Source organism: Neopsephotus bourkii, unplaced genomic scaffold (assembly GCF_033783945.1).
Source record: "Neopsephotus bourkii isolate Nb327-2 ecotype Australia unplaced genomic scaffold, CSIRO-AGI_Nbou_v1 NB_1016, whole genome shotgun sequence".
Taxonomy (NCBI): Eukaryota; Metazoa; Chordata; class Aves; order Psittaciformes; family Psittacidae; genus Neopsephotus; species Neopsephotus bourkii.
The window spans coordinates 904513-929551 of NW_026901505.1; the positions used below are offsets into that span (position 1 = coordinate 904513).

Consider the following 25039-nt stretch of genomic DNA (forward strand, 5'->3'; position numbering starts at 1 on the left):
AAAGCAGGTCTGGGTCGGGGCGCGTTGGCGGCCGGGGGTCAGCGGGGCTGGAGGCGCAGCGCCGGCACGGGGAGGTGTCCGGGGGGAATATTCGGAGCCGGTTCAGTACAGGCCTTCTTTAATAAAAACATGAGTCAGCTGCTGGCGTGGGCAGCGGATTTTCTAAACATCCCCTCATATCCTGAGAAAGGGGAAAAAACCGAGAAAGAAAGAAAAAGAAAACGGGGGGGGGGGGGGGGGGGCTTGAGGGGAGGGGAAAAATGTAAAAGAAAAAGAAAACAGGGAAAAAGGCCAGAATTGAAAGCAGACACAGGGGGAGAGCAGCTCCGTCCCTCCGGTTTAAGGAGGAGAGAGCCGGGCCGGGCTCCTTTTGTTTCCCGTTAGCCGGGCCCTCTCTGCTCCCCTCCTGCAGCCTACAGCGAAACTCCCCTTTCCTTGCAGCCTCTTTGGCTTCTCCTCCTCTTTAAAAGCCTTTCCCCCCCCCCATGGCACTGTCTGCAGGGCTTTAATCGCAAGTTTCGCTCTGCAAAGGGTCCCCGCAGAGGGTGGAGGGAGGAAGTCGGAGGTTCCCCGCTCCTCATTGGCGAGGCAGCCTCCCCCCTTCTCCTCCTCCCCAGCTCTCTTTTATTTATACACGCACTCACACGCGTGCACATCCCTTGGCCAGGGGCTCTGGGGTCCGAGCCGGCCGGACCCTGTGTCCCAGACGGGCTGGGGGCTGCAGGGATGCGCTAGAGGAACAGAGCGAGGGCTTGGCTGCAGCCCAGCCCTGGCACAGCCCAGCCTCTCCTTTTGATTTGATTTGATTTGGGCTTTTTCTCCCTCCCCTCCTCCCCTCCACTTCGTTTCTTCCCTTCCCTTCTCTTTCTCCTTTAAGTGGGAAAGCCTTGCCAGCTGGGGAAGGCTGGGAGGGCAGGGAGAGCCTCGGCACGCAGCAGATAAAGAGTGCGGAGGAGGAAAGGAAGGAATCTCGGGGCGGCCAGCGCCCGTGGGACGTGTGGCACAGGCGCTCGCCCGGTGGGACCCTGACCAAGGTAAGCCCTCTCGTCGCCCACCCGGGTGCAGGCTCGCTTTCCTACTCTGCTCTGGCTTTCCAACCAGGAAGACCTTTGCTGGAGGTGGTAGGGGCCCCAAGGATCCTCTCACTGAGCCAGCCCCGGTGCTCTGGAAAGGGCTTTGCTCCCCTGCAAGGGGTTGGCACCCCAAAATGCCCCTCCAAGCGCTGGGGAGGTGGTGTTTAGTGGAGAGTGGATGGGCTCTGCGGCATCCCATGGGGAAAAACATCCCATCAGCTCTCCACAGGTCCTGGGCTAGGACAGCTGCAGGGATCCAAGGGGAAGCTGTGGCTGTAGGGCAGGAGGGGGTTCTGCTGCAACAGGAGTGGGATCCAAGGGATCTCTGCTTCTCTGTGGGGAGCTCTCGCTCTGTCCCTGGGTCAGGGAGTTATTCTGGCTTTCCCGACCTGGCAGCTGTGGGAGGACTGGGGTGTGCATGGGGTCGTCGTTCCCAGTGAGGCATCATTTAAAGGTGTGAGTGTGCCCCATTGCAGAGCAGTGTCATCTCAGTGTTAGACCCTCCAAACACATCCATGATCATCCCTAAATACAGGGTGCTCCTAGGACCACTCTGCTTCGGTCCGTGCCCTTGATGGGACTCCTGTCCCCATGGGCAAGGCCAAGGTGTATAGGGGAATGTCCCCAAGCCCTGCTCAGGGCCTCTGCCCTGGTGTGCTGAATACCAGAGGGGGAAAGCCTGGTAAAACCCTTACAGGCATGGCTGTGGACAGCTATTTAGTGTCCCAGGAGCCCTGGAGCTGAGGGACTCCAACAGGCTGGATCTGGTCTGGGATGAAGCTGTGCTGACTCGGGCAGCCCCAGCAGCTCACTGACAGGGGGTTGCATGACTTGCAGAGCTTTGATGCTCAGACTGGGACTACTGTGGGCTCAGAGCATCCAACTCCTGCACTCACTCGCCAAGGGAGGCTTTCAAGCAGGTGGAAAGGGATGCTGTCCTCCTCTATCCTTGCCCCAGAGCACTTGGGGCTTCTGCTAAAGCAGTGGGCAAATAGCTAAAAGTAGTCACTGTGGCATGAAACCCCTGTTAAAAGGGGCTTAGCATTTCCAAACCTTTTCAGAGGGTGTTCCACTGATGACAAGCACTAGTGATGCTGAGCCCCAGTGCTCCACATGGACCAATGAGGGGTTGGTTGAAGGTTCATTTGCCCCTCAGCACCCTGCAGGACAAGGAGCCCGTGCATCCCTTGCTGTTGGGAAAGGGTCATGGTCCATCAGCAGTGGCAAAGACGTGGCTCTGGCTGGCAGAGCGCATGTGCTGGGCTGGCTCAAAGCGGGAGATGCTAGGTAGCCACCCTGGGCTTATTCTGACATGATGCTTGAAGTCGCTCCTTGACACTGATGTCACCCAGGCTGAGGTGTGCTTGTGTTCCCGGTGGCAGTCGCCAGCCCTGTCTGTGTCCCTGGGTCCAGGAAGCACCACTGTGTCAGTTGGTGCATCAAGAGGGGTCAGTGCTTTAGAGAAGCATCAAGTCCCAGTGACCCACTTGCAGTGTGCAAAGGGCTTTTCTCTCTCCCTAAACCCAGCTGTCCCTTCCTCCAGCTCAATCTCATGGAGGGTCCTCACTGAAGGAACAGGGAGAGGGTCTGCAACCACCCAATTACCTGCCCCTGGCTCTTCTCCTGCATCCCTGCGCAGGGTTCAGGGGTGAACAGGGAGCATGGTCTGACCCCAAGCACACTCAGCTCTAACTCTGCAGTCAGGGAGCAGCCAGCCGTGCCTTGATGCCCAAAGCCCTGGGCATTTCTAGTGGGGTCCCACAGGGCCTGGGCTCGGTCCTCTGCAATCTCTACATTAACCACCTGGGTGATGGATGAGCACACGCACTGAGCTCTGGTGGGCAGCCAGTGTATGGGCAGATCAGAGCACCCAAGGGCTCCAGGAGTCTGGTGTCAACCAGGCAACAGCGAGCTGTGCCAGGGTGCTGCCATTAGGAAGGAAATACTAATGGCTGTGTGCGACCTTGGGAGCTAACAGCTAGTATGGTGGGAAAGGATCTGGGGGCTACAGTGGACACAAACCAGATTGCAGTGTGGTGGGGTGAAACCCACAGCTCTTCCCATGGGATGTGCTGAAAGGCGCAGGGCTGGAGGCAGTGTGAACAGGCAGATTGAGGAGAGTAGGTTCTCCCAAGCAAGTGATGCTGAGAGCTTCAGCAGGGATGTACATGGAATGGAAAGGCTTGGGGAGAGCAGGGAGGGTGATCAGAAGCCCAGGAGGGGCTGCAGAGGTTATGGAGAGGGGTTGATGGGAATCTTTGGTCACTAGGTGTCATAAGGAGGTAGCACACTGTGTTCATGCACAGGGAAGGTCACTGCAAAGAGAAATGTTAGCTCTTAAGGGAAAAGTCTGTGGGGTTAGGTATGTGAGACTGGGTGCCTTTGGCAACACAGGTTTCAGAGGACGCGTTGGGTAAACCTCTGACTGGGGAGATGTGAGCACTGCAGCAGGACAATGACCCCAGGATCTCCCTCAGCTTCATTGTTGATGGGTCTGTGATGGGGTTTCCAGAACAGCACTGTTAAGGAGGGCACTGAGCCCTTCTCTAGGATGAGAGCAAGATGACATTGTCTTAGTGAGCACTAGAGGAAAGCTGAGGTTAAGAAATGCTCTCTAGTGATGCTATGCAAGAAGACACTATGTTGGCTGGCTATAGCATCACCTGAATGATGGGGAGGTGGGATCAGCCACTGCCATAGGGTGCAGGCAGGGATTTCTCTTCCTCGCTGCACCCTGGGGCCAGACAGCCCCTGAGGTCCCTCCGGCCCCAGTGTCTGATGCGATGCTGAAGTGGGATGGGATTGCAGTGGTGTTCATAGGGTCAGGCTCCAGGAAGCATCTTCCCAGGATGCAGCAGCAAAGGGCAAGAGTGGAGGATCTGCGCAGTGGCCGAATCCCATGGGAGCACAGCCGTCAGCAGCATCCTTTGGCCCAGAGCTGGAGGAAGCTGGGGACCCTGCGGGCTCAGGGCTGGCTGGCTGTGCCCTGTCCCTGCGAGGGAGGATTCAGGCTGAACACGTCGTGGAGTTTGTTTGTTTGTACTTTAACCGAGGGAAAGAAATCCCCTGGAGAGGAGCTGCAAGGGGAGGGTATAGACCGGGTATTGTTTCCTGAGAGGCTGGAGCAGCTCCAGGAGGCTCCTTCCGCTCCACCAGGCAAATTGGACATAACAAGGCTTGTTTTAGGGGTGGCTGTTTCCCTCCTCCTTCTCTCCCCAGTTGCCTAATTAGGGTCCTTAAGCCAAGCTCATCCCTGCCCTGCTCCGATCCCACCGGGACACCTCCTCCTTGGAGTGCAGCAATTTCCTGGTACTACAGGGGCCATGGAGCAGACCCAGCTGGGACAGGGACATGTGCCAGGGATGCACAGAGGGGTGCTGAGATGGGTCGTGCACTGAGCAAGGTGGTCCCACAGGTCCATTGCCCCCCCAGCTTGGTAAATAGGAGGCTTACAGTGAAGGGCTGCCCTTCACATCCTGCCTTTTCATCATCCCTGGGCACACACTTGGGGCACAGGCTGTGGCATGCCCGAGGTTGGTTCTGCAACCACCAACCTGCAGAGCTGGAGCACTGTGGTGTAGAAAGGCTGTGCAGGGAGCAGAAAGGCTGCTGCCAGGAAAGCCAGGATGGTGCAGTGAAAGTGGTGCATGTCCTGCACCCTGGATGGGCTCACCCTCTCTGCTCACCCATCCATCCATCCATCCATCCATCCATCCATCCATCCATCCATCCATCCATCCATCCAGGTCTCAGCTAACACCCTCCCTATGCTCTTCCCTGGGCTCAATGGGAGGCAGTGTGTGATGGAGGATGTGAGGTGCAGGAGCAAGGAAGGGCTGGAGAGTGCAGGGATGTAACCAGGGCACTGTGCTGGCTGTCAGACCCTGGGTTGCAAACAAGGAGACAGATGCAATAGGAGGTACCTTCTCCCTGCTATGGAGAGAGGCTTCTCAGCGCATCCCATGGGCAGCACCAGGGCTGTTTGGGGGCCAGGGCTCCCAAAGCAGGCAGAGGACAGGCAAACTTGCCCCTCAGTGTGAGGCCCCATCCCACTGGTCCCTCTGCCTTCCCTCCTGGCCTGGCTACCACGCGAAAGAGTCTGTGACTGAAATCTTAATGCTACCGAGACACAGTAATTGGCACCCATTAAATTGCTACATTCATGTTTGAATTGCTTTAACTGGCGAGACACACTGTCTTATTTATACAAAAAATATGTTTGCTTGTGGGTTTGTCTGAACCGGGGCCAGCAGAAAACGCACCATTTCCAGCTCCAAGCGCATTCTCCACTCGCAAACTGAACTCACCTCGGTTCCAGCCTTTGCAGAGCAAATGGTTGCAGAACAGAAACCTGCTTTCCTTGGGGCTCAGCGCTGCCAGCACGGACAGAGGGGTCCCCTCCTCTCTGCCCACAGGCAGCTGCCAAGTTCCCCTCTCCAGCCTGGGAGCTGTTTGGGAGAATATGGTCCGGTTCAAGGATTCCTTGTGCAGGAAGCAGGATTTGGTGCCCATTGTAAAGCAGTGCTCAGGGGAGGGCAGGGGGTGCTGGCAGCTGCCAGCCCCAGTGCTGAGTCCTGCCTCAGTTCCTCCTATGGAGGATCCATGAGGTTCTGGGGACAGAGGCGCTTTGCAGTGCATGGATGCAGAAAGGAGCTGATTTTTGCTCTGTGACTGTGTGGAGAGGAACTGCTGGAGGTTATAAAGGATTCTTCATGCAGGATGGCTTGATGGTCCTAAAGGTCTTTTCCCACCTAGTTGTTTCTATGACTCTACAGCAAGCATGGCTCATGCTGCCTGGCCACAGCACATAGGATGAGGTTATCAAGAGGGAAGCATCGCTTCTGTAGCTTGTAGATGCACAGAGAATGTGTTGGCTTTCTGCATCCCCTGCTCCAGGAAACTCCACTGCTGCCTCCAGGTCCTGCTGTGGGGATCCTCTCCCACCCCAGCCACAGCACCAGGCTCCTCTCTGGGTCCTGCACATGGGCAAAGGGTGCCCTGACCACAGAGCTGGTGAGCACCTAATCCCGGCCACAAGAGCCTAAAACCCCAGAACAAAGCGATTTAGCTCTGGTCTTTCTCAGGCAGCCGAAAGAGAAGAGCTGATGCATCCACGCAGATTGTGCCCTGCTCCCTGACAGCTCCATGCCTCCGGGCAGTTTTCAGAGCAGGATCGGGTTGCTCATCCTTTGCTGGGATGTGGGGATGGGAAGACCACAACAGTGACAGCTCCTGGGGCTCTGCAAAGCCCCTACATCCTACTAGGGCTCAGGACGGCTCTTTTTCTTGTCCTGCCCCTATTGCCCTCCCCTCACAGCTGATGATTAGTGTTAATTAGAGCCAGCTGGGACCTCTGGCTCCAGCCCTGGCCCTATCATAGCAGCCACCCTCAAACAGTGACCGTGAGCAAGTGATGGAGATGCTGATGTGTTGGGGACTGTTTCTTCCTCATGTTCACCTTAGCAGAATGCTTCCCTTGAATTCCCTTGAAGGCAGACCTGGCTTTCTGGCAGCCACGGTGCAGGAGCAGGGAAAGTCCTGGGGGTACCAGGATATTGGATGTGCAGCCAGGATGGTTCCCAGCCCATGGTCCCATATCCCCTGCTTCCCCTCTCCACTCCACCGGTAGCAGGGTAAAAGCATCGGGTGAGCAGTTGGGCTCTGCTCAGAGAGGCAAGCCCCATCCAGCCCCACATACGCAGGAGCTGGGACCCCACAGATGCCAGTTTGGGGGTGGAGAAGCCAGAGAGCTCTTTGCGTCCCTGCTGCCCTGAGGATTTGCTGCCTGGTTGGAGGGGTCAGCAGTGCAGCGATGCAGGGAGCTGCGTGCGTCCTGGCTCATGGTTTGGGTGCCCTGCAGCCACGTTCATCGCTCGCATTGCTCACATGCTTGTGAAGCAGCATCGTGTCTCTGCTGTCAGGGGCAACGGAGAAGTTGGGGATCGGTCATGGACACCCCCAGCTGGGCTGTGTTGCATCCTTTAGAGCATCCTGCTGGAAGAGGGAACTGAAACACTCCCAAAGGGGCACATCTGTGCCTTCCTCAGGGAGTCATCGCACTGCAAGGGGTGAACACAGTCCTGCTCCACTCACCCCCATGAGCATCCCTGATCACGCACATCCTTCAGGGCAGTGCTCCGGCCAGCCCCAGCATCACCGCTGCCCTAGGGACACCAAGGAGGACAGGATTTGGCCAGGGTACACAACAAGGGACAGGCAGGCACTGCATCAGCCCTGCTCGGCGCGTGGCAGCCGTTCATCCCAACACCCCCATCCCTTCTGCCCTGGCCCCGGGTCCTCTCCCAGGGTTTTCCCACAGCCTGAGCCAAGCTCTTAGGCTCCGGGGAGCAGCCCTGGGGTCTGGCCTTTCCTCAGAGAGCGGAAGCGGGGGAGCATGCGCAGCCCCCCGGGCCATGGAGACCAACACTCGGGGCTGGGGGATTATTTATAACACTGGCACCCCTCCAAACAGATGTTTCGTTTTATTCTGAACTCACACTAAATGGGTCACTCGCTTCCTCCGTCTCCCATGGGCTTAAAACAGAGGAGGAAAGCAGGGAGGAATAGGGGTGAGAGTGTGGGGCTCGTTGTGGTCCCACGCCCCCCTGTGCCAGCTCCTCACCGAGAGCCCATGGCTGTGGGTGGCACGTGCATGGATTGGAGAGGGAGGATGGATGTGGATGCAGCCAAAAAGGGGCTGCGTGGGGCTCACCACCCCACCCCATTCCTCACATGGCTGACCCCGGGGCTGCTGAATCACGCTGCTGGGGTCCAACACGGACTCGTCATCCTCCCCCTGCTTTGGAGGCACTGTCCTCGTGCTCAGCTTTCTGACAGATGCTGTCAAAGGGAGGAGGCTGGCTCTGCGAGCTCGTGTGCTGCTGTTTGCTGCAGAACCAGTGCTCCCATCTGCACAAACACCTCCTTCAGGTACCGCCAGAGCTGTGGGCAGGATATAGGGTCCTGGGCAGGGTCTCCAGTCACACCAGCCCTGTTCTCTGCAGCAGAGACAGGCAGGAGAGCTCTCCCCATCAGCGGGCAAAATAACCCTGAGCTTATTGCCGCCTGCTTTGACCATCTCCTAGAACCCCTGCTCCACACCAGGGATGTGGCTTTAACCACTTCACAGACCAAAGGGATCTGCCAAAACCACTCGGAGGGCTCGGGCGCTAGTGATGCACTTGCAAAACCTCGCCTCTGAGTGACTAAAAGAACCCCCCAGAACTTTGCCCGTTGCAAACAGGCACCCAGGGCTCTCAGCATCCCTTGGTCTCACCAGGAAGGCCCCTCGGCGCTGGCAGGTGACAGGGCAAGGAGGGTTTTGCCCCCCAGGCATTCATCCTTTGTGCAGGGATGTCCTGTGGGATCCCCATCCCCTCTGCTCCTCTGCCTGGTTTCACATTTCCTACCTCTGCGTTTTGTTAGCAGCTGTTGATGGGCTCGGGGGTGATTCCCCATGTGTGTGCCCTGCCTAATCCTAGCCATGTGCTGGGAAAAAGCAACAGGGCTCTGTGATGGTAATGTGGCCTGTGAGTAAACACGGTGTCATGGGAGCCGAGGGACCCCAGAGGAGGGATGTTGCAACTCCGGACGGCTCCAGCCAAGGGAAGGGAAAAAAAGCAGCTCAGTTTTATTTAGATTAAAGGGTGGGAAAGAAGCAGAGGCCGGAGGGAGGGTGGCAGAGGAAAACAGGACAAGCCAAGGATTTCACTGCCGGACAAGCACGGCTTGGGTTTCATGGGTTGCCAGGCTTTGCTTGGAAAGCTTTCTGCCTTCAAAAGCAAGGGGATGGTGCCCCCCCACCTCAGCCAGGAGAAGCCCTGGCTCCCTGGCTGCGAGGGGCACGGATCATGGGATTCATAAGGGGCTTTTTGCTCGCATACGGGCACCCATGATCTCAGTTAATGACTCAGATGCGCTCAGACAAAGAAGAAATGAAGTATATTTTACTTCCCGCTAATCTGCACCAGATGTCCCTCGCTGTTTGGCAGGACAGCAGAGCCAGGGAGCATTGTGGGAGCGCCTGGAAGCACAGCCCCAGCAAGAAAAGGGGATAGAAATAGGACGCTGCAGGAAGAGAAAGGACCAGCGGCTGTGTGAGAGGCCTGGCTCCGCTCCTGCGCTCCCCACAGCCATCAACCGAGATGCCCTCATGGGCTGTGCTAGCGGCAGTACCTCTGCCCAGTGCAACCGGAGCAGGGAGGCTCGGGCAAAGGGGACAAGAACAGTGTGGGGCAATGGATGCAGGCGTTGCCCCTGGAAATGTAGATGGGATTTGCTGGTTTCCAGCAGGCAGCACATCCCCTTGTGGCGATGGATGGTCTGTAGGGACCAGAGCTCACTCCAAGGGGGCTTTCACCCTCCCTGTCATGCTGAGCCATCCCCTTCACTGTGCACCAGCATTGCAGGCTTGTTCCCAGCTCCCACAGCTCTGTGTGTGCTTGAAGGTCCCCCCTTACTGTTTTTTTTTGTAGGGCATTATTGGTTATGGAGGAGAGGTGAGAAACGTGGTCTAGGCATGCTTGGGAGGAGGGCTGGGATGGCCTCCTTGGTGTGGGTGCCCGTCTGTGTAGATCTCATGGTTTAAGGCATTTGCAGAGCTGGAGGTGGTCCTGTCCCATGTAATCCATGCTTGGGGATGCTTATGCCAGCAGTGGCTGCCATGTGTGCTGAGGTGCTCTGCCAGGAGCACTGCACAGAGGGAAGGGGGCTCCGAGCTGTGGCAGGGAATACCAAGCAAAGTCAAAGGGAATTCATGCCTCCTTACCCAGGAACAGTCAAGGCTGAGCCCACGCAACATATTTTGGGCACTAGCAAAGGCAGCTTTGGCTTACCAGCATCCTTAAACAAGAGATAGGTCTGGAGCAGGAGAAGGGTAATACATCACTGAGGATTGGTGATGCTTGAGCTCCTTAGCAAGGCACTGTGAGATAAGAGTGGCAGAGATGGCTGAAGGAATGGTCCTCCCTAGATAAAGGTGGGACAGTCCCCAACAGAGGCTGGATACGGCTCTTCCTTGTATTCATTCCCCTGGGTGTAGCCCTGCTCCTGCTGCAGAAATTCCCATCCAAGTCCATCAGCCCCCAGCTATGACAAGGAAGGGAGCAGGAGAGGAGGCAGAGGAGAAAGCCCAGCTGTCATCAGGGTTGGGATGCAGGAGAAACGGGAGCAGGCTGCTGTGAAGTCATAAGATAGGGAATCATGAGACTTGAATCCTGGTCCTGGCGCAGCCATGGCCCTGCTGTGTGGCCTTGGCTGTGCTGTTTGACCTCTTTGCTCCGGCCCTTTTTCCTGTGTTCTGTCTGTGAGAACACATCTCTGTGAGCTGTCAGAGCCCGAGGTGCCCTCTGCACAGCACTGTGGGTGCCCAGGGATGGCGGGGTCCCCCCATTTATCCCATCACCCCGCACAATGCGCTGCAAAAGCACGAGGTTAGGGATGCTCCAAGGGGCTTTCAGCAGCACCTGGCCCCAGCCACATGTGGACCCTCTCCTTCCAGCAGGCAGTGGCTGGGAAGCGCTGCAAACTCCACTCTCGGCATCCGGAGGAGGAGCAGTGCCGAGCGCATTCCTGTGGCCCCGCATGCAGCGCGCTGGCCATCCTGGTGTGATTACAGAGCCGAGATAGGGACAATGTGGCTGTGTCACGGGGCAGCGACAGTCGCCTCTATCCATGTCTCGTTTGGACTCAAAACCATCCCAGACATCCCATGTCACAGTGCCCAGCTCCCGGCTGGCTGGGAGCCATCCTCCTCCATGGGGTGTCCTCAGGGACCCTAACCCCCGGAGAGCGCAGCCACCCCATAGGCATGTAGGGCTGGATGTGGGCGCAGGGCTGCATCACCCGGCCCCGCTGCGAGCCAGCTGACCGCCTGTCTCCTCTCCCAGCCACATTCCTCCCTTAGAATAATAAACAGAGGAAAGCTCCCCGATGGCTGCCCTCCCATAGCAGCGCTGGAGAGGGGCAGAGGGGAGGTCTGTGTGTGTGCTGGCGGTGAGGAGGGGATGGTGAGGGGTACAGTGTGGGGATGGAGAGCTGGGAGTTCACCTTGAAGGCACCATGGAGCTGGAGGTGGCATTGCTGCAGGACCTCGCTGGACAGGATGGGAGGAGACAAAAGGCCCTATGGCTTAAAAATGCTCAGATCCTGGCCCATGGGAAGGATGTAGGAGTCCGAGGGTGTCTGTGGAACCCTGCTAATTTATAGGACTGGAAGGAGACAATGCAAGGCAGCTGGGCATCATGTAGATGCCTGTGTTTCATCCCTGGGTGGGATAAGATCTGGGCATCTGCTTTGGGATCACTGAGCGCGGCTGCACCCACCTCAGCCCCTCCTTGTCTGGCACTCATAGCGTGCTGTCGCTAAGAACAAAAGCTGAGTTTGAGAAGGGAACAGAAGTGCTCTCAATCTCTGGATGCATTTGCATCCCTTGTGAAAGGCCTGTGCTCACCCACATGTGCAAGCACACATCCCCATGACAGGGAGAGAAAGGTTTGCCCCTTTGCAACCCAGACTGCATACATCCTGCGGGACAGGCAGAGCTCAGCATCTCCGAGCATTGCCTCTACCCTGGCCAGAGCAGACAAACAAGGGAGAGGTCACCACTCTGAGACATTGCCACCCTCCCACTCTGCTTGGGAAGCATCTCCAAGCGAAATGCCTTTCTGCAAACCCAGCAGCTTTATTAAAACCAGCTATGAACACAGGGGAGGCAGCAGATGGAGCCTGCAGTGCTCTCACTGCCCGCTGAAGCAACAGCCATAGTGGCCTGGCACCAGCATGTACCCACCAGCCCTGGCAGAGCAGTAGTTTGCCCCATCAGTGAGCCTGCAGAGATCAGAGGGACTTGTCTGTGTTGATAGAGAAGCCAAGCTCTTACCTGCAACAGGACTAACAGTGACAGCTATGGAGCTGGACACAGCTAGAAGCTGGGCATGAGCTTGGGAATGTAGCTTCTGGCAGGAAGATATTTGGGGGATGGGGGGGGTGAATACAGCCTGGCTTGTGCATGCAGGCAGGGAGGGGTGAAAGGAGAGGGTCCCAGCTGTCCTTAGAACCTTGATCATTGAATAATGGATGAATCACACACCTCTGTAAAGGAGAATTGGGAAGCAGGGTGATAGTTCTCATGGCAGTGCTGGGGGGGGGTGAGTTCAGATTGCCCATCCTCCTCCTCCCTCCTGCAGGTTGGTGCTCTCTGAGAGTGGGTGCAGTGAGGTCACGTCCATTTAGAGCCTGAATTTCACCTGGGTCCATTCACCCTGCCCACCCCAGCTCTTCCCTGTGGGTGCTCTCATCCCCTCTGGCAATGGCAGAAGGGAGCAGGAGTCACGGCCGGGTTTTCTGGAGCAGAGAGAGGGAAGCTGCTGAATAAGCAGGAGCCCTGGGGGGGTTTGCTGGTGGATCAGACTGCTGAGCCAAAGCAAGAGAATACCAAAACCATCTGACAAGCGCACGTCATTTAAAAACCATTTCCTCCTTAACATTGAGCAGAGCCGGAGGCCACGCCAGGGCCAAGAGGAGAGATGGTGTCAGGGGCTGGGTCAGAAGTCTGGGTTGCCACTGGCCATCCTCGTGCTTGGCCAGCAGCTCCCCAGGCACTGTGTCTGTATCACAGGGTTTCTCCCCTGGCCTCTTGTGACCCAGCAGCAGGGCCAGAGCCCTGATGTCCAGCTCCATGCTGAGCATCATCAAGTTCAGGACTGTTGAATTCATTTGTTCAGGCACAGAAAAACCCTTTTGCCTGTTAATTCCTCCCTTGTCAGCTTCTTCATTTGCTTTATAGAAACACTCATCCCTCCCTCTGCAGGCACTATGGGAAGGGTTAACTGTCACCACGTTACATCAGGGGCAGACCCCACTGCTCTTAGGGAGTTCTGAACTCATCCAGGCTTTTGGTTTGCACCAGGCAGGGCTAGAAATGGTCTGTAGGAAATATTTCTTGAGAAATGTTAACAAAAGGGATTTTTAACTACAAAACCCTCTTCAGTATTCCTTTAGAATATGCATAGTTCAAAGTTACGTACAAGAAACTCAGGTTTTGGGGTTTTTTTAATGGGGGTTCCTTGGGCTTGTTTTATTTCACTGGAAGGAACAGAAAATGTGGGAGGGTTCAGGGGGATCTGTTTTCCAGCAAGTTTTATCTCACTGGGACAGAGGGAAGCAGAAACTAAGGGGGAAAAAGGCAATCTGCAGAGCAGAGGGAGGCAGAGGCAGGGCTCTGCAGCCGGGGGAGCAGCATCTCGAGCACAGATTGACTAGAGTTGACACAACTGCTGGAGCCTCCAGCAAAATCCCTGTTTACCAGCAGGAGATGCCTTAGAAACAGCTCCTTCTGCAGATCCGGCTTGAGATGGAACCAACCACCCAGCCGGGAGGGAAAGGCTGAAAACTGGGAAGGGATGGGAGGTTTCTGAGCTGGAGAAGGGTGGCTGAGGGATCCCTCCTTTGCTGCAGCGCTGAGCTCATCCTGCTTTGCTCTCGGCAGGATTCAGCCACCAAGCCATGGAGCCCACCATGGTGTGCCCTTCTCTGAAGACATCTCTGTGGTTCCTCATCCTCACTGGTGAGTGCTGGGGATGGGGATGGGTGTGCAGGATTGGGCCCTGCATGGGGATGCTGCACTGAGATGCTCACTCCAGGGCAACCTGGAGAAAAAAGGCAATGCTGTTGGGCAGCACAACATACTCTAGGCACATTGCCCCTCCTAATGACTGGGTCCGTGGGCTCATCCGTGCCCAGCCCTATGGTGGGGTTGATGTAATGTCCCAAGTCCCCACCTGCTTCATGCTGGAATGGAATGAGAAGACCTTCGCAAAGGGAGCACTGTCAGGTGTGCTCAGCCCTTAGTAGACATCCGAGAACCCCCATTAACTGGACATTATGGTCACTCCAACAGCAGGAAGGATTTGATCAGACCCCATCTATACAATAACCCCTGCAGCAACACAACAGGGCACCCAGCTGCATCTGGGCTGTTCAGAGCATTGCTGTGTCCCTGGGGGCTGTCCCCAGCTGCCCTTCCCACCAGTGGGGTCACTGGGGAGGACCACACATCCCACTGGGACATCTGGGCAAGGAAGCTGGGAGAGACATGGGGAGCCATTCAGGAAGACCTTGCCTGCTCTATTGCTTCCAAAGGATTTCCTGCCAGGTTGTGCTGTCATTCCTTTTTCACTTTCTTGTAAACTGACATTGTTTCAGCCTAGACCGTGTCCCGTCTGACACTGTGCCTGTGGAGAGGCAGCCAGCAGAGCAGGGAGCTGCCTCATCTCCTCCTTGCCTGCTAAATGCACGGCCATTCCAAGCCTCTGAAGGTGTCACCTGGTGGTGAGGAGCACAAGGCAGCACTGGGTGGCACTGAGGGTGCAGACACCTCGCAGAAAGGTTGGACAGACACAAGACATAGTTAAAGCATAAAAGGGGAGGCTCTCTGCCCATTATTGCCACAGGCAACATGGGCAACTTTGAACACTGCTAAACCCAGGGTGTCTTATTTCCTCTCCAGTGAGGGTTTCGGGAGGTACAGAGAACAAAGGGTGACCCGCATAGGTTTAATTTGACAGGACATTCCTATGGTGACCAAGGAGGACAAATCCAGGAAGGTTATTTGTCAGTGTAAAGGCTAACACCTACAAACCAAGCACATTGGCATGAGGATGTGCTCCAGTGTGCTTCCCTTTGGATGTCAGAGGGGTCCAACCTGGTCTCATCTCTTTCCTCTCCCAGGTCTGCTGGAGGTAGCATCCGGAGCCAGCAGGCTGCACATCGAACCTGGAGACAGTGAGCTTGTCCTCAGCTTCCACAGCACCTTCTCCCTGTTGTGCTATGGGGACGGAGCACTGCTCTGGGAGCGGGAGGGTCAGCCTCTCACCGCATCACTGGAGCACAGGGATGGTGTCTTCGTCAGCAACCTCACCCTCAAGAACGTGACGGGCCGTCACACCGGGGAGTACTCGTGTACCTACAGCCCGGAGCAGGCTCCAGAGCCAGCAGAGAGGAAAGCCATCTACATCTATGTTCCAGGTAGGGGACAGCATGGCCTCATCCCCCCATTTACACAGGCTTTAGCAGCCAGGAGAGAAAGAGAGCTTTGGATTATTCTATCTCCAGGCACTTGGCCCCTCCAAATCCTCCTTCCCACTGCAGAAGAGCCCTCATAACGTCATCTGGCTGTGGCATGTCTCTGGTATGCCAGGTCATGGGAGAAGCGCATGTGTGGTGCTGTTTGGACAAGTGGCAGGGGAAGCAATGGTGCTAGGCAGCAGCATCCAAGTTTCTCTCACCCTCCCACAAGTGGTTTGGCAAGCCCATGACATCGCAGCTCTGCTTTGCTATGGGGAGTAAAGGAAGAAGCATTCCACCAGTCAGGAGACAGAGCCCTGGGGCAGTCCTGGAGGAGCACAGAGCAGCCCTGCTTTAGCTCCAAGCAGCTTTCTGTAACCAGCGTTCTGTTTCTCCCACAGATCCCTCCTTAGTCTTCCTTCCCACAATGACCTCTGAAGAGCTCTTCATCTTCATCACGGGCTACACTGAGGCCATCATCCCGTGCCGTGTGACAAACCCACAGATGCAGGTGACCCTCTATGAGAAGAAGGTGGAGAACCCCATCCCAGCAGCTTATGACCCACAGCAGGGATTCAGAGGCTTCTTTGAGGATAAGACCTACTTCTGTCGGACAATTGTGGATGACCAGGAGGTGGATTCAGACACCTTCTACGTCTACAGGATCCAGGGTGAGCTCCACTGTCTTGTCCTGTGCACCTGCTCTGGCTGTTCCTTCAGCCCAATGGCAGGGGACAGCAAAGCTCTCCAGCTGCCTCCTTAGTGATGCTCTTGATCAATCTAGAGGCTGGATTTAGTCCTGTCTCCATTACAGAATGGGTTCTGCCGAAGTGTCAGCTCCCCCCCTTAGGGAAGAGGCTTTCCAATGAACCAGTCCACCAGGATAAATGGACTTGGCACCCACTCATCCCTTCCTTCATGATTCATTCCTTTCTTGCACCTTCTCCACAGTCTCATCCGTGAACGTCTCCATCAGCGCAGTGCAGACCATCGTGCGCCAGGGAGAAAATGTTACCCTGATGTGCACCGTGAGCGGCAATGAGCTGGTCAACTTCAACTGGGATTATCCCCGCAAGCAGGTGAGGGCTCCAGGCAGCAGCTCCAGCCTCACCTGATGTCCCATGGCAGTGACTCATCAATACCCTAGGTGAAGCTTCATAGGAAGCTGTGGGATGCTGCTGCTGCTTCCACACAGAGGGGCTTGGTGGGATGATCCTAAGATCCAGGCTGCCTTAGTGGCCTCGGATCAGTGCATGTTCCCAAGTGGGATCTTCTACCTCCTCCTGCTGCCTCCCTGTGAACATGGCTTTGTAGCTCCAATGGCAGAACATGCTCTTGAGTTCTCAGACCCTATCTCCGGTCTCTGTTGTGCAGGCAGGGAAGACTGTGGAGCCAGTGACCGACTTCCTGCCCGGATCCACCCACGAGATCCGCTCCATCCTCATCATTCAGAATGCGGAGCTGGAGGACAGCGGGACCTACGTCTGCAACGTCTCTGAGGGCTACCATGAGAAAACAGACCGCAAGGACATCACGGTCCATGTGATCGGTGTGTTGATGCCCACAGACCCAAAGCCACCACAGCACATGGGTGTCAAGGCAGGATGTCCCAGAGTCAGAGTCCCTTCACACTGCCTTAAGTAACCATGGCAAAAAGGAACCCTCACCTCGTATCACCCTGCCCACTTCAGTATCCCAAACGTCCCGCTATGGCTTTTGTGACCCTTTATAATAGTTGAGGGTATAGGTAAGAGCTCTTCTGCACTGTGCAGTGCCAAAGTGATGTGAGACCATATTGTCACCTCCAAGTTGCATCTCTCCTTCTCTCATGTAATTTGAGGGAACCTGCCCCATCTCCACAAGATAACAGCTTTCTGCCAACATGCCACCTGCCCCATGAGCTGCTCTGCCCCAGGGTGGCTCTGAGCCACACTCCCCTCACACCTACCTTGGAGCCTTGAAGGATGGACCTGGAGCTGCTCGATCACTCCTGTGTGTTCAGAGGGGTTTGTTGCACACCCGTGTTGTCCAAAGGGATGGAGAAGGGGTTGTTTCTCTCTCTGACCCCTCACCCCCTCTTGTCCCCTCTCAGAGCGTGGCTTTGTGCGCTTCCACACCCGCCTGCCCAGCACCGTGTACGCCGAGGTGCACAAGAGCCGCACCATCCAGGTGGAGGTGGAGGCCTACCCACCACCCAGCATCGTGTGGCTCAAGAACAACAAGACACTGACCATGGAGAGCAGCAGCGAGTTCACCATCACCAGCAGGAACCTGTCAGAAACCAGGTGAGGGCCCATCACTCCTCACCAGGGTGCAAAGGGGTTAATTCACAAAGCAATCTCCAACTTGCTGGTTGGACACAGCTGATGAATGACTTTCTAAGGGTGGATTTTGAGCATGCCTCCAATGGGTGGGAGCTGATTGCCTTTGAGCATTATCAGTCCCCAGATACCTTCCCACATCCATCACTGTGGGACTGTGTCTTCTCCAGGTACCAGACGGGCCTGGTGCTGGTGCGGGTGAAGCAGGAAGAAGGAGGATTTTACACCATCCGGGCTTCCAATGAGGATGATGAGCAGGAGCTGTCCTTCCATCTGCAGATAAATGGTGAGGATGGGCATGCTAACATGGGGCTGTGGAGTGAGGGCAGTCTCAGGGTGAAGATGGACCTTCAGGCTGAAGCCCTTACTCCTCTGGCTGAGGCTCCAGAGTGGTCTGAGTTACAGAAAGAACATTCAAGCAAGAAGCATGCTCGTATCTCCCCCTTGGTCTCAGAGCAAGGAGGACAGGGACGCATTGCAGACATCAGCAGCTTGGTCTTCATGCTCTTTCTCAGTGTAGTAGATACAGAGCTGGCACTTTCCCCTGTGCTTGCCTGTGCTCTCCAAGCAACTTAAATGGGGGCAGGTTTCCTCCATACCCCCTCAAACCTTTCTTTTGGCTGTTAGCTTTCAAAACCCCACACAATCGATGCAATGAGTCTTTTCTCACTGCTTCCTCATCCCCAGGCCGTGCCAGGGGCACAATGGAATCGCGTTCCCCTTCCATCCTGCAGTCAGAAAGAAGGATTAATTCCCCTCACTGTCTCTTGGTTTCAGTGCCAGCCAAAGTGGTGCATCTCAAGGAGAACAGCAGTGCCAGTAGTGGGGAGCAGACCGTGACGTGCTCTGCTGAAGGCATGCCCCAGCCAGAGATCAGCTGGTCTACTTGCAGAGACATCAAATGGTAAGTGGAGCAATAGAGCCCATGGGAATGGCTGGATACTTGCATTTATGACAAGAAAAGACATTTATTTGTTTGTTTGTTACGTAGGGCAAAATTTCCATGCTGGCCTCAGAAGAGATTTCCCACATATATGGGGCGGGAGGAGGAGTTGGAAGAAATTTATGATTACCACCTTCCAGTACCTAAAGGAGCCTGCAGGAAATCTTGGGAGAGACTTTTTACAAGAGCTTGTAGGGACAGAACAAGGGGGAATAGACTTTAGCCAAAAGAGGGGAGATTTAGATTAGATATTGGGAAGAAATTCTTCATTACGAGGATGGTGGGACACTGGCACAGGGTGCCCAGAGAAGCTGTGGCTGCCCCATCCCTGGCAGTGTTCAAGGCCAGGTTGAACATAGGGGCTTGGAGCAAGCTGCTCTAGTGGAAGGTGTAGTCCTGCATCTGGGCAGGAACAACCCCAGGTTCCAGTATAGATTGGGGAACGACCTTTTAGAGAGCAGTGTAGGGGAGAGGGACCTGGGGGTCCTGGTGGACGACAGGGTGACCATGAGCCGACACTGTGCCCTTGTGGCCAAGAAGGCCAATGGCATCCTGGGTGTATTAGAAGGGGGGTGGTTAGTAGGTCGAGAGAGGTCCTCCTTCCCCTCTACTCTGCCCTGGTGAGACTGCATCTGGAATATTGTGTCCAGTTCTGGGCCCCTCAGTTTAAGAAGGACAGGGACCTGCTGGAGAGAGTCCAGCGCAGGGCAACTAAGATGATGAAGGGAGTGGAGCATCTCCCTTATGAGGAAAGACTGAGGGAGCTGGGTCTCTATAGTTTGGAGGAGATTGAGGGGTGACCTTATTAGTGTATATAAATATATAAAGGGGGAGTGTCACGAGGATGGAGCCAGGCTCTTCTCAGTGGCAAACAATGAAAGGACAAGGGGCAATGGGTACAAATTGGAACACAAGAGGTTCCACTTAAACCTGAGAAGAAACTTCTTCTCAGTGAGGGTGACGGAACACTGGAACAGGCTGCCCAGGGAGGTTGTGGAGTCTCCTTCTTTGGAGACATTCAAAACCCGCCTGGACACGTTCCTGTGTAACCTTATCTAGGTGTTCCTGCTCCGGCAGGGGGATTGGACTAGATGATCTTTTGAGGTCCCTTCCAATCTCTAGCATACTGTGATACTGTGTGTCCCTGCCCGTTGCAGGGGTTGGAACTGGACAAGCTTTAAGGTCCCTTCAACCCAAACCAGGCTGTGATTCTATGATGTTATTGCACTCTGCTGGCCACACACCCAGGCAGCCCACGGAGGTCCCTGCTGCCCCTCAGATACCGTTATCCTCCTCTGGACCAGGTGCAGCACCAAGGGGAAGCCCACCCGGCTGCTGGGGAACGAGTCGGCAGAGATCGGGCTGCAGACCAACGCCACGTACCATGCGGAGCTGCAGGTGTACCGCGTGAACAGCACCCTGCAGCTGCACAGGGTGGACGAGCCCCTGCTCCTGCGCTGCACCGTGCACAACTTCCTGGGCACCAGCTCGCAGGACATCACGCTCGTCCCGCATGGTGAGGGCTGCGGGAAACACTTGAGACAATGGTGGGGAGATGGAGTTTTCTCTCCATGTCTCCAGCCTGGAGGTGCTGGAGCCAGGACAGTCCTCTGGTGACTGCAGTCCTCGAAACCTGGGTATTTCTGCCCCAGATAAAGCCCCCTTTAAGTAGAGCAGGAAAGGATGCTCCAGGAGGGATCTGGATCCCCGTGGACATCCCCTTCCCACCACTAGCAGGGTCGTCCATCTAGGGAGGCAAGATGGGAGTGCCTGAACAGGTCCCTTGTGCCTTGTCATTAACCCGTGGGTCACTAGATGGTGCCACGGACTCAAGCATCCACGCACTGAACATCCTAAATCAGAGGAAGAATGGTCTGAGCCCAGGCCGGAGCTGTCAGTGCCCCCCAAACAAAGCAGCCCCTCTGGCTCCTTATATTGACCCTTATATGGTCAAACCTCTCACAAGGCACTCTGCTGTCCATGGGGTTCAGGTCTGCCCAGGAGGAGAGGACAGGCACTGTCCCCACACAGAGAAGAGCTCAGGGCCAATGTCTGGGGGGGATGCATGTAGCAGGAGGGGGACAGTGGCTAGAAGAGGGAAGGGGAAGGGTGCAAGATGCACTGCTGTCCCCTCCTTTCCTTGGGGTACCCAGGCCATGCAGAGGTGGAGGAATCTGACTGCTGTGCCTGTTATTGTTGTAGCCTTGCCGTTCAAGGTGGTCATCATCTCTGTCATCCTGGCCTTGCTGGTCCTCACCGTCATCTCCCTGATCATCCTGATCGTCCTGTGGCAGAAGGTAAAAGACCGTGGGCTCCATCAGTCTCTGCATGCCCCTGCCTAGACAGGGATGAGGCAACAACTGCAGGGACCAAAGACTCCCTAACAGAGCTACCAGTATCCCTCAGCCTCTCAGACCTCTCTTCCCTTTGCTCCCATTTCCAGAAACCTCGCTATGAAATCCGCTGGAAGGTGATCGAGTCCGTCAGCTCCGATGGGCACGAGTACATCTACGTGGACCCCATGCAGCTCCCTTATGACTCCAGCTGGGAGGTGCCCAGGGACAAGCTGGTGTTAGGTAAAGGCTTTGCAGGTCCCACTGATGGACCCCCAGGGTCTTGTATGTCTGAAGGTTTGGGATAGGTTTGGGTTTGTGATCTCCAAAAGAGACCAACCTAGAAAGGAGCAGAGATCCCTGGATGTGGTCCCAGTCTCAAACATCATAGCTCACAACCACCTCCATGCCCAACCACTGGTGTGGTTTCAGACCAGGGACTTGTCTTTCCCAGTCCCCTCTCCCTGAGGACCATCACTGACTTTTCTCCTTGCTCTTTCTCTGCAGGACGCACTCTCGGCTCCGGTGCCTTTGGACGTGTGGTGGAGGCAACAGCCCATGGCCTGAGCCATTCCCAGTCCTCCATGAAAGTGGCAGTCAAAATGCTCAAGTGTGAGTTGCCCCCACACCACCCCTTTCCCTATTTTCAAGCTGCAAAGGCCAAACAGTGCCCGTTCACTCCCCTCCTTGCCCTGTCCCACAGCCACTGCCCGGAGCAGCGAGAAGCAAGCCCTCATGTCCGAGCTGAAGATCATGAGCCACCTGGGACCTCATCTCAACATCGTCAACTTGCTGGGGGCCTGCACCAAAGGAGGTACCTGAGAGCTGTCCTTGGAGTGGATAATTCCTGCTTGCTGGTTCAGATTGATTCACCCTTCCCTATGGAAAGCCTTGTGAGGCTCTGAAAGCATTTCTTTCCAATGGGATTGAAACCGAGCAGCCATGTTTCTGTTAACCTCCACCTCCCATCCCAAACACAGATTTCAGATTCCCAAAATGCTCAGTACTAGAAAGGGGGCTCTCCCTCCTGGCCCTGCTCACACATCCTGGAACCTTGCAATGTTCCTTTGGGATGATACTCACCAAACAGGGCCAAGGTAGGGCTGACGTGGGTGCTGTCTCCCACCAGGACCCATCTATATCATCACCGAGTACTGCCGCTATGGGGACCTGGTGGACTACCTGCACCGCAACAAGCACACCTTCCTGCAGTGCTATGGGGAGAAGGCACGGCGAGAGGCAGAGCTGTACGGGAACACCCCCAAGGAGGACCACGTGCAAAGGTACTGGAAAGCAGCACTCTTCTCCTCCTCCCTGGTGCCTACCCCATCATAGCCCCCATCAATAAGCCTGGTATTCCCAGGAAGGATAAATACACTTAATCCAGATCAGTGCAGTAAAAGCTGGGCCAGCACTGGGACACAGTTGATCCCTGTGTTACCTTGGGGAGACCAGCCCATGTGCCAACCAGCCACCTCCAAACAGCTCCTGGCAGATGAGGAGTTAGCAGAGGCAATATGTGTGTGTCCTGGAGGATGGGTTTGCTAGCACACATATCAGCTGCTCCATGCCAGTTGGGAATATTCCCTGGCATCGCTAACTTCACTGGCATAACCATGGCTGTGTATTCAGCACAGACACGAAGGGTTTCCCAGCATGTCTTTACCCTTAGAGACCTCAGCTCTGCATTTTCAGGGCAGGTTGTGTTGCTACTGAGCCTAAGGGAGAAATGCTGTAAGGAGTGCAGTTGCACAAGAGGTCCTGCAAGGAAAGGGAAATACTCCTTCATCTGTGTGCCAGCTGTAAGGCATGCAGGCACATCAGCACAGAGAAATGGTCCCATGGGAAGTTAGAAAGCAGCATTTCCTTCTCGCAGGCCGAAACAATATAAAACAGAGCAGTGTCAAGACATCAGCACCCCTGCCCTCTAGACTTCCTGCTTGAAGGCAGCTGAGATCCTCCTAAGCGCTAAGAAGTTTCCCAAGCCCATGGGGATGCTCCCCACAGCTCCAGCCATGCAGCAGACTTCCCTTGCCCAGCACCAGCATGTGGACGATGGGTGCTGCTTCCCAGATGCAGTAGTTGCCCGCTCCCTGCTGTGTGGGGTATTTCAGTGCTGGGGCTGTGGGCTCAGGAACTGAAGTCCCACAAATCACTGTCCCCATTCCCTGCATCTCCTCTGGATCTGAGCAGCCTCTTTGCTTCCCCCCAGTCACCTCTCCTTGTCTGTCGAGAGCGATGGGGGTTACATGGACATGAGCAAGGACGACTCCCTGGATTATGTGCCCATGTCTGACATGAAGGGTGAAGTCAAGTACGCCGACATCGAGTCCTCTAACTATGGCACCCCATACGAGCTGGACAGCTATTCCCCATCAGGTAACAGCCATACTGGGAGGCGGAGGGTCTTGCACTTTGGGTGCTGGATGCCTTTGCTTGCAGAGATGGGTGATTTGCATTGAAAAGGTCACGCTTGGGATGAGTTCAGCAGTTGGCTGAGTAACACTGACATCAATCTCTGCTTGCTCTTCAGCTCCTGAAAGAACAGACCGGGTGACACTGATAAATGAGTCTCCCCTCCTCAGCTACATGGACTTGGTGGGATTCAGCTTCCAGGTGGCCAATGGGATGGAGTTCCTGGCTTCCAAAAATGTATGTATGGCTCTGGTCCATAGTGCCTGCAGCAGTGAAGGCCAGTGCAGCCCTGCTGTGTGCTGTGGTCAGCTTCTGCTCATTGTCCCTCTGTCCGTGCCAACCTCCTCATGGGAGAAGCGGCAGTGAGATTGAATAGCTGCTGACCACGTCTCTTTGGAAACACAGACCTGGGAATCAGCATGACTTTATTTGCACATGACAGCTAACCCTGGCTTAGATTGAGATCCAGGCCAAAAATTCCCTGACCCTGAGCTCCTCCCAAGCCATGCCCAGCACATCTGTGGCGTTATATCATCCTGTTTACAGGGATGACCAAACAGTGCTGACCTCCCTGTGCTACAGCACAAGGCACTCCACAGCGGAGCCACTACTCTCCGCATCACCCCTATTGAACCACATGCTCTGAGCCCTCCAGGCCTCATCACAAGTGCTTGTTCAGTGGAAATTAAGCCACCACATAGGACTGGGCTCTGGGATTTCCTAAGGTTTCATAAGGTCTTGGGATTCCTATGGTTTTCCTGGCTTAGCCTAGGGCAGGCAGTAATAGAGTTGGACTGTGCGAAACATCACACAGGGCAGGGCTAAGAGAGGGGGTGAGGATGGCATCAGTGATGAGCAGAGGGAAATTCCTGGCTCTCTGCCTGTAGCCAGACAGTTCATGGTCAGGGCTTCCTTGGGCTGTCTGGGGGCCCCTCGCAGTGACAGTGTCCTGCCTCCCCCCTACAGTGTGTGCATCGTGACCTGGCTGCCAGGAACGTCCTCATCTGTGAGGGGAAGCTGGTGAAGATCTGTGACTTTGGCCTGGCACGAGACATCATGAGGGATTCCAACTATATCTCCAAAGGCAGCGTGAGTACCAGGAGCTGTGCAAGCCCCCTCTTCCTGGGGCTTTGGGGCCATCTATCATTGTGCCAGGGTGGTGACAGGGCAGGACTCCCAGGAGATGGTGTCAGCATCCTGATGTGCTCTGCAGGTTGTGGGGTAGAATTGCATGTCCATATCCCCAGGCTCTTACGGAAGAGCTGGGGCAGCAGCAGTAAAGCTGAGGATGGTCCCTGCAGAGCCCATCACTGGCAGCAGTGTTGCATCCCTTCCCTACACAGCACTGAGTCTGGTGCTGAGCTGCAGGCAGGAGGGGTACAAGGTTGGGCAATCCAACAGTGCTGCAGTGGGTCATTGGCCACTCTGGGAAGAGGTTCACAGACTTCTGCTCTAACCATCAGACCACAGGCAAAGAGGAAGAGCCTTCCTCCAGGCAGCTGCTTTCCAGAAAGAGGTCTCCAATCTTTCAAGGCAGGAGAGGATGAGGCTGGAACTGAGCTTACCCAGAACGTGCCCTGTGACTTGAACACAGCATGTCTGCTTCCAGCCCCACCATACTGGGGAATGTGCAACCCCAAGCAAAGCAGGCCATGTAATTCCCAGAGAAACTGAGGCTGGGGGAGCTGAGAGTGGAGCCAGGCCCCTTCACCCCATCTGCTTCATGAACTTACCCAACTTCTCTGCCATTTGCATGGGCCAGCAGACAGGCGCTCAGTGCCTGGGCAGGGAGACCCTCCTGCAGAGGGGCTGCGGTTTCCAATCCAGCCTTGCCATAGCTGCTTTTCCTTCCGAAACGGGAAATGAAACTGGGCCCCTTTGCAATCCTTC

General features: G+C 55.6%; 1 protein-coding gene across 1 annotated transcript in view; it reads left to right on the top strand.

Moving 5' to 3' along the window:
- Nucleotides 1-291: 291 nt before the first annotated feature.
- PDGFRB (platelet derived growth factor receptor beta) overlaps nt 292-25039 on the top strand; it is a 30625-nt gene continuing 5877 nt past the window's right edge. The window contains exons 1-18 of the mRNA XM_061360089.1: nt 292-1034; nt 13561-13638; nt 14802-15098; nt 15539-15808; nt 16089-16216; nt 16512-16686; nt 17230-17422; nt 17629-17744; nt 18236-18362; nt 19706-19917; nt 20604-20698; nt 20845-20977; nt 21242-21346; nt 21438-21548; nt 21864-22017; nt 22947-23113; nt 23268-23386; nt 24116-24238. Coding sequence (XP_061216073.1) covers nt 13578-13638; nt 14802-15098; nt 15539-15808; nt 16089-16216; nt 16512-16686; nt 17230-17422; nt 17629-17744; nt 18236-18362; nt 19706-19917; nt 20604-20698; nt 20845-20977; nt 21242-21346; nt 21438-21548; nt 21864-22017; nt 22947-23113; nt 23268-23386; nt 24116-24238 — 2586 coding nt within the window. The 5' untranslated portion in view covers nt 292-1034; nt 13561-13577. The remainder of the gene's footprint in view (nt 1035-13560; nt 13639-14801; nt 15099-15538; nt 15809-16088; nt 16217-16511; nt 16687-17229; nt 17423-17628; nt 17745-18235; nt 18363-19705; nt 19918-20603; nt 20699-20844; nt 20978-21241; nt 21347-21437; nt 21549-21863; nt 22018-22946; nt 23114-23267; nt 23387-24115; nt 24239-25039) is intronic.